The sequence below is a fragment of the Anabas testudineus genome, chromosome 22 (genome assembly GCF_900324465.2).
Source record: "Anabas testudineus chromosome 22, fAnaTes1.2, whole genome shotgun sequence".
Lineage (NCBI taxonomy): Eukaryota > Metazoa > Chordata > Actinopteri > Anabantiformes > Anabantidae > Anabas > Anabas testudineus.
Window position 1 is genome coordinate 178,048 of NC_046630.1, and position 14,841 is coordinate 192,888.

The following is a 14,841-nucleotide window of genomic DNA, read 5'->3' on the forward strand; positions in this document are numbered from 1 at the left end:
GACAAATACAGAAAACAGACTTTTATTTTGAAATCAGTCTTCCTGATCAGCTATTTACAGTTGGAAAGAAATGTTTAAAAAAAAAAAAAAAAAAAATCCTCTTCTCTCTGCATTCATGCAGTCCATTATTAAGCTCCCAGAATGCTTTGTGTCCAGGTGTTTAGGCAGGTATGACAGTGGGTGGAAACTGACAGTTTCCTGTTCACCTGCTGATTTCTTGTCACTCCGATGTGTCGCCTTCTTTCTGTTTCTTCTTCTTTTTCTTCTTCTTGGCCTCTCCACCCTACAGATCAAAACATCAATTTCAGAAAACCCAAGACAAGTGTTTGGTTTAAACTCACCTGCAGCCTGACACAGCTCATGGTGTTAGTGGGATTTGTGCTAAAAAGTGATCAGTGTTCTGCAGTTGTTCCAAGTTTGCCATATGAACAAACCTGAGGATCAACATGTCACACTGCTCGGTGAAAAGCCGTTTTCCTTTGGAGAATGTTCAGTTATTGATTTGGTGAGGAATAAAATCAAGCTTCAACGGTTTAAGTTTAACAGGAAACTAAGTTTCATCAATATTTTATTTTAAAGTTGACTAAATTTTTTGAAGATAAACTTTTAGTCCAAGTTTAAATTAGAGCAATGACACCATCCCTGACATTACTGACCTCTGTCTGAAGCTCCACCCCCATGTCATCTGGACCCACCCCTGCTTCTTCAAGCCCCGCCTCCTCCAGTTTGGCCCTCTTCTCTTTTTTCTTCTTCTTCTTCTCTTTCTTTACATCCTCTGCTGAGGGCGTGGACGGCATCATTGTGGCTTCACCTTCACTGTCTGTCGCCTCCCTCTTCCTCTGCAGAGGTTAAAGGTCACATTCAACATAAACCCAGGGTTAGTACTCAAAAACCTTAGAGCTTCTAGCTTAACAGTCCCAGCTGAGAGTCATGTTCTAAGAGGGATTTAGGAAACTTAAGGGACTCTCAGGTGGAAAAGGACAAAAAAATAATTTAAAAACTGATTGGTTGATTAAAATATCTCGTGATGACCCGAGAGAAGCTGCAGCAGCTGCTCTGACTATGATTTGTGCTGCGAGCGTGAGAACTGATGGTTCTTTTAGTTTGTAGGTTCTAGTTGTTCAGTTAGTGTTTGGACAGGTTGGTGTCACAATGATGGAAATTCCTGTAGCAATGAGTGGCCCCCAGTCACTGTTTATGTTAAAATGAACTGTATGTTTATACATTATATACAATTTCACTGACAGATTGAGGAACCTTTGGAAACACAACTCCTGTCTTTACGGCAGGTTCACACTGCACAAACTCCTAAACCTAACCCCTGAATGACCCAACTGTTTCACTTTTAAATATAAAAACGTATCAGGTGACTGGTTGTCTAATAAAGGTATGTTTACCTTTGCTGGTGTGTCCTGTGACGACTCCTTCACCTTGGAAACACTGTTAATAGAGAAGTTTTTAGTGAACACGATTTTAAACCTAATTTAATCCCATTCAGATGACATCTGCAGTGTGATGTCACTGACATCTGATGACATCACTGTGTTCAGGTGAGCTGTAGCTCAGCAAGTGGCCGACTACAGATGCCCAAACCTGAAAGTTCCTGTAGCAGACTGACTCCCTCAGAGAGCACATCAGCTCAGTAAGGGATAACTGTCTGCACCAGAGTCACATGTCTGTACCTCCTCAAGTGAGGTGTACCTGTAGTCGACGTACTGGTTCTTCCAATCCTGTGGTGTGCTGTCGTTTGGTTTCCCGTGTTTGTCGAGGAGGCCTTTCTTGATCAGCTCCCTCTTCTGACTCGCCTGAATCAAACAATACAGTTTCATTAAAACGGTTCTGTTGGTCAGGTGGGTACTACTACTACTACTACGTATTACATAAAACGAGGAAAAGGTTGAAGCCATCAGAGAAGGGTGATAGATAGCAGGTCATCACGGCCCGAGGGCTGCTGTAGCTACTCAGTTCATCATGTGGCTTCACCTTTGTGCAAGTTTCAGTTGTGGTCAATAAAGTAAGTTCAGGGTTACCTTTGGGCCCAGACCCCACTTCCGAGGATACGTGTCCCTCTCCATGATCACACGCTTTATCTTTGCCACCACGCCATGATCACAAGTGGAAATGACGGCTGTTGTCATCAGAGCTACAGCTGGAATTGGGGGTGGGGGGGTGGTGCTGTTAATTTTTAATTCAAAAATGATCTATGCATTTTAATTAGACCCCAGACCTTGTTAGACCTGGCTAACTGACCCCACTTTAAATGTGGAAATGCTGTCAAGCCATCAGAAAAGGGTGATAGATAGCAGGTCATCACAGCCCGAGAGCTACTGCTGCCATTCAGTTCATCATGTGGCTTCACCTGTGTGCGTCCCTCACCTGTACAGATGGCCTCTCCCTTGGTTGTGATGACGACAATGTCCTGGTTCACCTCAATGCCGTCCTCATACCTGAGGACACCTGGCAGCATGATCTTGGCTCCGTAACAGATGGCATTCACCTAGAGACAGACAGGTGTTACAAACAGGCCGACAGGAAACAGGAGCAGCAGAAGGTCAGAAAGACTTACAGCGCTGTCTTTCATCACCAGGCGTTTGTAGGACACCAGCAGCTTCTCCAGAGGGAAGATGACCCTCCTCAGGTAAGACTCATCTTTGTTGTGGTCGAACTGCCACTGAGCGTCCAGGACGTCGTGCATCGTGACCATATTGTCCTGAAACCAGACAGTCGCATGAGAACTCAGAGTATCACAGAGAACATGAGACGTTCTCTGTGATTCTGATGTTTGTGATGTTAGCAGCGGCGAGGCTTCAGATGTACATATGTTGTCACCTGTATCTCTGCTGCAGGTTTCTGTTTCAAAGTTTAATTATCAGACCTGCACTGAGCAGCAGGACTGAACTCAACACTTTGAGCATTTACCATTTTACCTGCACCGGCCCTTTAAAAGGGTATTAAATTCAGAGACATTCTCAGCTGCTGTAAATCACTTTCACGCTTCATAAGGTTTAGTTCATTTCAAAGAGTCCTCAGTGTTCACCTGTAATCATCAAGTTTGCCTACGACTTAGTGCACACAAACCTTTACTAAAACAAGGCCCTAGAGCAGAGTGTGAACCTCAGGACAGGAAGTAGTACTGACCTTTTCTCCCAAGACTCCGGACCGGACCCTCCTGAGTTCCTGCATCTGACCACCAACCCCAAGTAGCAGACCCAGGTGGACACACAGTGTCCGGATGTAAGTTCCTGCTTCACAGCTCACCCAGAAGATACCTGTAACACATAGCCAGGTGAGCTGCAACATCACGGCACCTTGACCACTAACCCATAACAAACAAACCGTTATAAAGTTATTATTCAATTCAATTTTATTTGTATAGCGCCAATTTACAACAGAAGTTATCTCAAGGCACTTTACAGTGTAAGGTTTAAGACCTTACAGAAAATATTTACACAAAAAATTATAGAGAAAACCCAACAATCCCATTTGAGCAAGCTTATGAAAGAGATAAACGTCAAGTGTTTACCATTTACCACGGAATGGACACAACAGGTCCGTAAAGATTAAAGACAGAGGTATTGATCATTTTCTCACCAAGCCTCCTCTCAGGGTCGTACTCTATTAGTTTGCTCTCGTAGATCGTACGAACTCTGAGCTGACGTTTCACAGCGGCGATCAGTGGCGGGCGCTGAAACAAAGCTCCAGTGAGAGTCTCCAATGCCTGCAGACAGAAGCGGGTGAGTGAGGGTCACATGACATGTGCCTGAGGGGTCGATTACCAAACAGGCTTCTCAGGCACAGATGGGCTCATTTCCTAACAATTGGTACATCTTTACAGCAGCAACAAGTTTGATCGGTAACAGGCTCATTTCTGATATTCTGCAGCCTGTTACTGTTGATCGATCTTTAAAATCAATCAATAACTCAGCAAGTGCTCTGCAGCAGGAACTTACCCGACCCAGAGCGTGTTCGCTTTCTATCGAATTGTGCAGCCGAACGATTCCCACATACTCTTTACCTGCAACACACACAGAGAGTAGTGAGGGGGCCGCTGGGTTTTTTCTGTGCCGACGTGACTGTCAGCTGGGTGGAGACAGTTGTCACCACCAACCTATTACAAAACCATTTTCTTACCTGCGCTCTGCTGTGATTTGACCAGTCGCGTGGCTCGGTCCACACAAACAATCAGACAGCCGGTGACCTTTGGGTCAAGCGTCCCGCTGTGGCCCGTTTTCTCAACCCGCAGGATTCTCCGGATCCATGCCACCACCTCGTGGGATGACGGGTTGGCTGGTTTGTCCAGGTTAATGAAGCCAGACCTAGAAGAAGAAAGGTGTTAGCATTCTAGCTTCACTTTGTACCCAAAAATTCTTGATGTTAGCATATTAGCTTTGCATGAATGTGTTTGCTGAGAAGTAAGTCAACAGCGTGATATGATACCCGATATAATCCTAATGTTACTATGTTAGCATTACCCTACATGTTACCTGACATAATCCTGGATGTTCCTCTTTAAGGGGTTGCTGCCGTTTGGTAGAGGAGTGTAATGAGCTGTGCGAATGTTCAATTTGTCAAAATTCTGCAGGAAACAAATTTAAAATCATCTTTACTGTGTTAGCAAAACAGTTTATTTTCAGACTTTTACTATGAACTGAATAACGTCTCGGCATCATGTGATCAGAACAGTAAGTCGTCTTGGCAGTCAGGTCAAGTCTGTCTCTCTGTGTGGTTTCAGGTTATCAAGCAGCAGAACGCCGACATGACACCGGCACCTCAACAGAGAGGCTCCACCCCCAGAACGAGAGCAAGGCAGAGACAAGATGGCTGCTGCTCAGCGAATGGATAAACTGATTCATCACATCACATGATCAAGACTCAAAATTATTTCATCTAGTGTGAAGTATAGTATCTTCAAAAGACCAAAGCTTACTAGACAATTTCTTCTTCAGCAGCTATTTTACCTTCAATACCCAACAGAACAGGTGAGCTCAGATGTTACCTTTAATAACAAAGGCCAGTGAGACGTGTCCAGGGCAGCAACTTTAGTCTCTGGTTGGATAAAAAAGTCTCCGCTCTGTTGAATTTCCTGTTAAAACAAATTCATATTTTAAAAAAGGTCCTTCTCATGTAATACAGTAAAAAACAGGAAAATATGCACAGTTCTCTGTAGTGAAGCTAAACCAAGTTTGTTTCCTTCATGTCCTGATCCTGGATTTGTTGGTCCCCGATTCGACTCCTATGAACCATCTGATGATTCCCAGTTTTTCAAATTTCTGTCCACTGACACTTCCTCATGATGGTATAAAAAGTCAGCTCAATAAATCCCTGGATTGATTAAATTTTATTTGTATTGCACCAAATTACAACAGAAGTCATCTCAGGGCACTTTACAGTGTTTAGGGTTTACATTTAGTCATTTATCAGACACTTATCCAAAGTAACTTACAAGAGAGGTACAAGGTACAGGAGGACAGCTAACGGGAGCTAGGCAGCTCCACACCAGCTACTGGGACCTCACTAGCTGACTAAAATTGAACACGTGGTCTTTATAACAGTCCATGGGCAATTTGAGTAATTCACTGCTGATTATTTCACATATACCATAGCAAACTCCACTTCTGATTAAATAAAGGATAAGGAACGAGAGCAACAAGAACTGGTTTAATCTAAAGTCACAATTCTCACCACCAGCCTGAGCAAATGCCTAAATAGAGGTCAGCGGTTCAGCCTTCACTTCATGTTGTTCTCTGTACTTCAACATAGGTTTTACAGAAGATAACAGCTGGAGTACTTTCAGAGTTTATTTGGGACACTTATTTCATTTAAAAAAAAAGAAAAAAAAGACTTAACTTCCATGTCTAATATCTAGATCACGTGAAACGCTACGAGAGAGCATCAAAAGGTGAAAATTCCTATCAAGTCCTATCAATGCTTGCAGACTCCAGAGGGATGATTAAATGTGAATGTGTCTTAGTTACCTTTTATAGTGCTGTTACAAAATTTGTAAGGCTTTTATAATTTGCAATGGAAAAATAAATCACTTATTTTAATATGCAGGTACTAGAACTGGGTTTGAAGAAAAAAAAAAAAAAGGGGGGGGGGGGGAGCTGCTGGTAGGTGAAATAAAGAGAAGTGACAATTTTTAAAATAGCGTCTTTTTTTCTGGACCTGCACAGCTTAATCACATCAAATCTAGTGGCTGAATAGTGAGGTGGCAACATTGAGGACCTCCATGCAGGAGACCAGGATTCCATCTCCAGTAAGGGTCCTTAGGCAAGACCTCCTTATGCTTTCCCTGCCTCTGTACCTTGTAAGTCACTCTGGATAAAAGCTTCTGATAAATGACTAAAAGTATAGCTCCTTAACTGAGAACGCAGATGACATCACGTGGACATAGTCCTACTTATAGTTTAAACAGCTTTAGCTGGGTGAGTTTTAAAAAGTGACTGATCGCAGATTTTCTGAGGGAAACCTCCATCAGTCAGCAGTGTAACTAAAGTTCCTCACTCTCCGTGCGGAGATCTGAACCAGGAACCGTTTCTAACAAACCTCTATGTTAACATGTGGCAACAGCACAACTTGTTCTTGACAAAACAAATAAAAGACACTGTCCACTAAACAATCTGGGCCAAACTGAGACAGCCTGGTGGAGCCAGATTCCAGCTCCAGGTTCAGGATGGCGACCTGTTCTTAGATCCACATGGACTCAACATGTTCAATCCTTTAATATCATCAGGTTCAACTTCACTCACCCCAACTTCTTCTTCACTGACTTTCTTGGCCTTTTTCTTCTTTTTCAGTGACGCTGCTGCAAAAGGACAATTGTCAGGACATCAACTTTGAACAGTAACATTAATCTGTTTAGTTTAATCTATTATCTCGTTTTCGATGGTAAATAACCGGTTTATTGCTGATTTAACGGAGTACAGCTGCAGCCCACGTGGCCGCTAAGACAACACGTGGTTGTTAGCATCAGTAGGCTAACCGGAGAAGCTAACAGGCTCAACTACAAGCACCAAACCGCTGATAATCGACAGATACACTGGTCATGTCGACGAAGATCGATTTAGGAGAGTGGTGAAGATTTAATGGTCACACCAGGGACACACCAGGGATTCTAACAGTTTTATCGTTTCAGCAGCCGAAACTTGCTTCAGTCTCAGCCTCCACACGTGGGTTGTGCAGGGCGCCGCCAGCTGCCCCCCAAGAAGGAAAACTCCAACATATCCTACATAACCGCAGGTGGATATATGAATTCACAAGAAACTCAATAAGACACAAACAGCTGCGGGTTTACTGCTCTGTGGAGGAAAAACATCTTTAAATCCACGCTTTTCTTAATGTATTTTGGCATAAATTAAACCAAACGCTGCATGAAGAAAAGTTCAACACAACAACAGTCTAAGTTTTAGTTATTCGTTAAATTAATCCAATCACAGAAAGTTGGAGAAAAAAAGCGTTTTCAGAAAAACGTGCAGCACACTCACCCTCTGTGTCCGCCATCTTGAACTGAGAGACCGAGCGCGCAGCCGCGGTCTTCTTCCGCCGCCTCCTCCTTCTTCTTCTGTGGTGCAGCAGAACGGACGCTGCCGCCCCCTGCTGCTTGTTTTCTGCTGCTGCTTCTCAACTCTCCACATTTCATTCTTCATGTGTTGATGCTCACTTTACGAAAACGTGATATTATGTTGTAGAGTCCAACCCTCCAAGGTTCTTCTTCCTTTTCTGAGATGATTTCTACTACAACAATGACATCAGTTAATCTGTTTCCCACCAGTCTGTTACTGTTTTCACCTGTACACCCCCCAGCCCTTCCCAAATGTTCACCTGACACCAGCTGAAGAAGGTTGTGAGGAATGGTAAAAGGTCCAGAAACAGTAAATGGATACATGTGCTGCCCACTTGTACCTAACATGGTTTATCTGTTTGCCTGTGTGACACCTGTGTGACACTTGTGTGACACCTGTCCATCATAAACAGCTGCAGCAGCTGGATGCTAATGGGACTGGACTACACACACAGAGGACCTGGTGTTCAGGAGCTGTTCTGACCCAGTTCTCATCTCAGTCTGGTTCGTTCAATCACACTTCACTGTTTCAACAACTGACTGTTTACCTGCTGCCTCATTGGCTCCGCCTCCTCACAGGTGCCACATTGACCCAGTACATAGAGGGTTAAAAACTGTAGAATAAATCTTTCTGACCAAACTCACTATTGTTAAAATACAGCTTTCATAGTGAAGAGCGTGTACTTGTACTTGAACTTGAGTAAAGACCTTGAAGAGGGACTTCTACCTATAGTGGAGTACTTTGAAGACACTGATGATCCACAATCATCTGACTGATAGTTCTGTTTAAGGAAACTCTTTATCTTCATCATCCTCATCTTCATCACGGGACGTATTTATTGTTTCTCTGGAAACAACAACATTCAGCTCCGACACTGATAATGGTCTGGTTCTGACAGAAACCAGCTCAGTTCAGGTTCAGGTTTTGGATTCTTCAACAAGACAAAAGTCAGTGAATCACTTTTGTCGTCATGCAGTAACTGAACAGTTTTTTAACAAGGATCATGTAAAACCACTGACGTCACAAGGTGTTGTTTAAAACACACCTGTATGAACCTGAGCTGGAGCTGGGGGCGGGGTTTAGTGGAACGCTTGAATATTCAGCTTTTTATTAATTACTGTTTTATCACCTGAGCTCAGTTTGTCCAAACCAGCAGAAATACATTTTATTCACTTATGTCCGAACGACTCATTTACATAAAAGATTCATTTTAAGTCACACGTCTGGAAATAACAATTAGTCAGTTTCATCATTACAATATTTCATTTAGGAGTACAGTGACACACACACACACACACACACAAGACCGAGACCAGACAGCAGCTGAACCCAAGTCGATCAATCCTTAGTTGAGTTGAGTTCTGACTTAGTTCTAATTAACCAACTGTAACTTTAACTGCTGCCTGTCAGACGAACCTCAGGGTTTTTTAGCAGATCAATGAAAACCCAGGAGCTGGTCAATCAACTAATTTAACTAATTCTTTTTTCTATAAACCAGAAAAGAATCAAAGAATCAACCAATGAGGAAAAAGAATCACAGAAGATTTGAGAAACTCATTTAAAAATAATTTGTCTTCTTTCTTTTCAACCAATCCCAGTCCTGCTCCTTCATTTTGCCGTCTTCTCATTGGCTGTGATGAAGGACTCCTTGCCGCCTTTACTCTTCATCGCCATCTTCTCCGCCTTCTTCTCCGCCTTCTTCTTCTTTGACCTCCTCATGACGCAGCACTTCACTATCACCGTAACAATCACCACTAGCACCACCAGCGCCACCACAGCGACCAGCACCGGAACCAGGACCCCCCTCAGTGGGCCACCTTCCTCAACTGTGACTGAACGTAGGCAGGCCGGAGAGTCCTCCTCGTGTGCGTTCCCGCTCTCGTCAGCGCAGACACACCTGTAGGAGCCCTGGGTGTTCAAACAGGTGTGTTTGCAGTGGGCTTCGCCGCCGCCGCACTCGTCGACATCCACACACTTTGCAGAAGCGTCTTTCTTGAAGCCAACTTCGCATTTTTGGCAGATGGTGGTGAAGTTGGCGGGAGACTCATCTGGCAGACGCCACACAGAAGGACGACCCTGACAGTGCAACTCCAGCAGATCATTGGACCAGCACTCCACCTGGACCCTGTTGTTGTCAGAATCCGGACTGAGGGAGCGGGCCTCGGGGATGATTGGGTGTTCACACAAGTGTGACCCTAGAGCTGGTCCAGAGCCAGGACCAGAGTCAGGTCCCACCAATTCACGTCCAGTTGTGGGATTCAGGTCAGTTTCTGGTTCTCCTTGTGAGGGAGGAACCCGATGTTCAGGTGTAGATAAATCTCGTTGTTGTGTTGCAGGTGTAGGGGGTGCCGCTGTCTCAAGTTTTGGTTCAGATGTCGTTGGTACTGGGTCTGCTGTTGTAGTTTTAACACCGGTCTCTCTGTTCTCAGCCATTGGTCTTGTGAGTCCATCTCTCAGCTTGCAGATAAAGTGGTATTTATTCTTACAGGTAACAGCAGTGAGACTCCACCTGGATCCTGCTGACCTGTCAAACCCCCCTGTTAGTGCTGCACAGAGAACTGAGGTGCAGGTTTGCTGTGGCTCTGCTGCCCAGTGGATCACGTCAGAGTGCTCCCCGCCATCCTCTGTCCACTTGAACCCTCTGAGAGGCCGGTGAGGGAAAATGCACGCGTCCTTGGGTTTCTTCAGCCCGATCCAGAAGGTGAAATTCCCCTGAACTGAGTCAGAGATGAGCTTGAGGATGTTGCTGATTTCCTGCTTGGTGGCAAATGTGGTAAGGACACCGGGGGAACAGTTTTGCGTGGCCTGGTCGAAGTTTGCCGGGTAGCGGCTGATGTTGTAGCGTGGCAGTGAATCCGAGTCAGCAGAGACGCTTCTGAACAGGATGATCCAAAGATAAGTCCAACAGCAGTAGAGTCTGGACGCCATCTTCTTTGACTCCCTCTGAGGAAGACTCTGTCCAAAAACAGACGTTTGTGTCTGAATCTGTAGAACAGTTAAAATATATTAGTTATAAAGAAGAAAAGAGCTTTTGTGGTGTTGGACAGAGGATAAAAACATTAAATCATAAAATGAAGTGAAAGTGTTTCTCAGAGCTCTTTTCTCAGGTCGGAATTATTTTCTGTTGTTATATGCAGACGACGCCGAACTCTTAATCTGTTAACGGAATCATTTTAATAAATAAAAAGTGGACTATTCTCCACCCCTTTCACACACACAGTCGTCACACTTGTCTCAATGAGCCGTAAACAAAACCACCAACATTATTAATTTTGTCTCCATGACAACACGTTTGTTGGATGTAAACTCAGGATTTTGTGGTGAAACTCTGAAACACGAGTTCAACAAAAAGTAAAAAATGACTTTTCAATTGTTCCAACCTGCTGCCAAAGAAACTGAAGCTGCGGTGATTCAAGAATCCGGAACTGATGGGATGGCGTATTTTAACCTGTTGTCCATCAACTGTTCACAGAGACACTGTTACTGAAGCCAAAAACTAAAGCAGTAACGTGGAAGGAACTAACAAGTATTAACACACTTCATAAGACCAGTGTTCGATAGAAGGAAGCGAGGAAACTTCCTAAACGAGTCTCCTCCTGTTCCTGCTCCTGCTCAGGAAGTCATTTAAACATTTGCATGTTTAAATGACAAATCCAAATGTAAATAATCTGTTTGTCAAATATACCAGTGGTCAAGTTCTTTTCTTACTGCTTCCAGTTTGCACCAGTCTGAAAACGATTGAAATAAAAGCAGCTGATTAAAGAAGTAAATGTGTTCTGATGGATTCATTTTAAAAAAGCATTTTTTTCAAAATCTGCAGATGAAGCTTTCTACTCTAAACTCACCAATGATCCTTCACATGCTTTAAAAAATGCAGATTGTTAAAGCTTGTTCTTGTCTGACAAACAACAGGAAATATTTGTCTGGATTTATACGTCCTCCCCAAAGTACAGTACATTAGAAAATCCATGTGGACATCCTGTGGTGGATTCAAGAGACGTAGGAGTGAAGACACAGCCTCTTACTGATCATCTGATGGATTTTTATTCTTTACTTCTCATATTGAAAATAGATTTGGTAAAAAATCAATGTTTTCTTACCATCAAACTGAGACTCAACCGTCTTTATCTGAGTCATTCACTTCCTCCTTTATGCTACTTTTAGTCTTCTAGTTCTTCCTCGCTTTGTTGAACTTTTCTCCTTCTTGTCCTCTACCAGCTTTTACTCTGTATTTTCCTCTCTCTCCCAGTTTCTGCTGGTTTTTCTCCACAGTAGCTCTGGTGACAGACCGACTAGCAGCCTCACCCCTCATCACACTCACTACATCACACCCCCGTCTTCTGCTCCAGGACAGGAAGTGTGCTGTGTCTCGATACGGTGAGCTGGTTTCCTCAGGAGAAATGCCTCTGCAGCCGGTCTTAAGATAAGAGTTTATTGAGGGAAAAATACAAGAACAGAAAAGAAAAATGAGTCCTGATGAGTCATATAAAAAAAAAAAACAGACAAAAGTAACTGAATGTAAAATACAGAAACTGCATGTCACATTCAGAAAAGAGCTGAGATTTAAAATGGCATATTTATGAATGCAGTTTGGTTCAGACAGTAAATAAATCTGATGATCAAACATCAGTTGGAAATTCATTACCAGTGCTGCATGAAAAACTTTAATATATCTTGGAAAAACATTCAAGGAACATCAGGAAAATAGAAATATTCCTTGAAGAGTTCCCTGAGATATTTGGGCAGGTGTCAAGGAGCTCAGAAAAATAGACGTCGATGGTAAAATTAAATATAGAGGTAAGTATGAGGAAGAACCCTGTGAAGGAGTATGTGCAGTTTAGGCCACACAGGCCTCAAATAAGAAGGTGGAATGACAAGAGACCTTTTGGATCTCAAGGAAGATAGAATGGGAGGAGGCCTTTTGGGCCTGATGAGATGAGAAAATGGAACAACGGGAAGTTGGCCATGGAGGCCTCGAGAGGAATAACGGCAGTAAAGAAAGATTCAGCAGTCAGACAAGAAGAAAGACAACAGAGAGGGAGAATAGATAGAAGAACCTGAACAGATTCAGGATGAGGAGGAGGAACCAGAGCTGGTCCTTGGTTATACCCACATCTCCAATTTCACAAATACAGGAGGAAGAAAAGGGAGAAGATGAAGAGCAGCACCGTAGAACAAGCAGTAAGCAGAGATGGAGGACAAATAGACAGCTGATTATGAAATGATGATTAAGACATGTAACAGTAATGTGAGGATTCGCTAGTTGGACAGTGGCAAGAAAAAGTTTTGGAATTTCATGGTTTTCTGCATTAATTCATCATAAAATGTGATCTGTTCTCATCTAAGAGTATTAACAAATAGAATGAGCCTAAATTTCTAACACAAGAAAAATACATTTCAGATGATGTACAGACATTCTCACATTATCCTGAAGAATTTGTTGATACACTTGGGAATTCATGTTCCCCTTAATCACTGCAAGCTGGCCAGATCCTGATTCAGCAAAGCAGGCCCAAATCATGACGTTTCCTTGACCATACCTTACAGTTGGGATGATGTTTTCATGATGATATGCAGTGACCTTTTTATGCCAGATGTAGAGCTGTGTGTTCCTAAAATAGATAAATTCAATTCAATTTTATTTGCATAGCACCAATTCACAACAGACGTTATCTCAAGGCACTTTAAGGTTTAAGACCTTACAAAATATAACAGTATACAGAATTATATAGAAAACCAAACAACCCCATTTGAGTAAGCTTTAGGCAACAGTGGAGAGGAAAAACTCCCTTTAGAGGAAGAAACCTCCAGCAGAACCAGGTTCATAGTGGGCGGCCATCTGCCTCGACCGGTTGGGGTGAGTGGAAGGAGAAGAGAGAAAAAGAACAGCAGGCAATAAGACAACAACAAGCAGCAAGAACATTGGGCAGATGAACTGGATTCTGGAGATGTACAGCTCCAGGCCGAGGATACCTGCAGAAAAGTACAGCGAGAGGGAGACAGAGAGGAGGAAACACAACTACAGGAGAGAGAAGACACAAAGTTAATGACATGCAATGGTGGAATTTGAATGGATAGAGGAGAAAGGATAGAGGAGAGGAGCTCAGTGTATCAGTAGAGGTCCCCCAGCAGACTAACCTATAGCAGCAGAACTAAGAGATGGTTCAGAGTCACCTGATCCATCTCTAACTATAAGCTTTATAAAAAAGGAAAGTTTGAAGTCTAGTCTTAAATGTAGAGACGGTGTCTGCCTCCAGAACCTGAACTGGGAGCTGGTTCCACAGGAGAGGAGCTTGGTAGCTAAAGGCTCTGCCTCCCATTCTACATTTGGAAACTCTAGGAACCACAAGTAAACCTGCAGTCTGAGAAAGGAGAGTTCTGCTGGGAAGTTATGGAACTATGAGGTCTTTAAAATATGGTTCAAGGGTTTTTAGGTGATGATTTTACTCAAATAGATTTTTCCATTTCCATTTGTTCACACACACACGGAGCTGTCCTCACAACCACAAAAAAACATAATGCACACATTGTTGAAAATTGTCCAAACGGGCAACTGTTGTTGTCACGGCGACCCAGATGCTTCCTGCAGGAAGTGAGTGAAGAATGGCAGGAAGTTGGAGGTTTTGCTAGGTGGTGCTTTGAATAATGACCTATTGTTGCCATGGTAACACTGCAAAGACGAGCCGACCCTGTGTTAATCCTCATCACATTTCACTGATTTTACCGTTTCTGAGGCTTTTACTTTGGAGGTGTATATTACTCTTCTACATAATAAATTCAGATTCTCTGGTATCACCTGTCCACATGTAGCAGATAAGCTGATTAGCTTAGCTCCTGGGTGGGACCAGATCCCAAATGTAAGCTGTTGATAAACCTGCAGGGCCAACCCCACTGGAGGTCAGCTGGTGACCTCCAGTTCACCATCAAAAACATCTGCATCAGATTTTAGTGACTGCAGTGTTTTTCATCACGGCAATGGTGAACAAAACTTGAACCAAATTTTTGTTCTTATGCTACTTGTTCACTTGAAGAAGGGTCATCACCATGGTAACGGAGTCAGGGTGGATACAGTGCCCCTAAAAAGTTTTCACCCCTTTGGACGTTTCATCCTTTTATTGACATTATAAATCAGTCATGGTCAATAAAAGTTGACGACTTCGACAAAAACAATTCTGAAAATTAATGTCAAAGTGAAAACGGGTCTCTAAGTCATCTCAAATAAAAATATATAAGGTGAAATCAGTGTTTGCATTAATATTCACCCGCTTTAAAATGATTG

The 14,841-nt window shown here is 43.1% G+C and overlaps 2 protein-coding genes and 3 non-coding genes across 6 annotated transcripts; all 5 read right to left on the reverse strand.

Annotated features, from left to right (window-relative positions):
- Positions 1 to 6: 6 nt before the first annotated feature.
- Positions 7 to 7,726, reverse strand: dkc1 (dyskeratosis congenita 1, dyskerin). Its single transcript, XM_026339174.1, has 15 exons — positions 7,485 to 7,726; positions 6,750 to 6,805; positions 4,997 to 5,083; positions 4,485 to 4,576; positions 4,132 to 4,316; positions 3,951 to 4,015; positions 3,592 to 3,718; positions 3,139 to 3,269; positions 2,567 to 2,710; positions 2,377 to 2,497; positions 2,031 to 2,149; positions 1,702 to 1,805; positions 1,398 to 1,440; positions 657 to 839; positions 7 to 283 (listed from the first exon to the last, which is right to left on the reverse strand). Exons 1-15 carry the CDS (start codon positions 7,498 to 7,500, stop codon positions 221 to 223), a joined length of 1,536 nt encoding a protein of 511 aa, XP_026194959.1. The 5' UTR covers positions 7,501 to 7,726; the 3' UTR covers positions 7 to 220.
- On the reverse strand, positions 1,902 to 1,978 carry LOC113148792. Its single transcript, XR_003297466.1, has one exon. It is a non-coding gene; the product is annotated as a small nucleolar RNA SNORD83 (small nucleolar RNA).
- LOC113148794 lies at positions 2,278 to 2,354 on the reverse strand. The gene has a single exon (XR_003297467.1). It is a non-coding gene; the product is annotated as a small nucleolar RNA SNORD83 (small nucleolar RNA).
- On the reverse strand, positions 2,788 to 2,913 carry LOC113148802. The gene has a single exon (XR_003297475.1). It is a non-coding gene; the product is annotated as a small nucleolar RNA SNORA36 family (small nucleolar RNA).
- A 927-nt stretch (positions 7,727 to 8,653) lies between the features above and the next one.
- Positions 8,654 to 11,903, reverse strand: clec14a (C-type lectin domain containing 14A). 2 transcript variants are annotated; one of them, XM_026339176.1, is made up of 2 exons: positions 11,663 to 11,903; positions 8,654 to 10,547 (listed from the first exon to the last, which is right to left on the reverse strand). In XM_026339176.1, the coding sequence occupies exons 1-2, from the start codon at positions 11,663 to 11,665 to the stop codon at positions 9,171 to 9,173; spliced, it is 1,380 nt and encodes a 459-aa protein (XP_026194961.1). In that variant the 5' UTR covers positions 11,666 to 11,903; the 3' UTR covers positions 8,654 to 9,170. The 2 variants fall into 2 exon arrangements, with proteins under 2 accessions (XP_026194961.1, XP_026194962.1); XM_026339177.1 differs by lacking the exon at positions 11,663 to 11,903 and adding an exon at positions 10,943 to 11,023.
- Between the last annotated feature and the right edge of the window lie 2,938 nt (positions 11,904 to 14,841).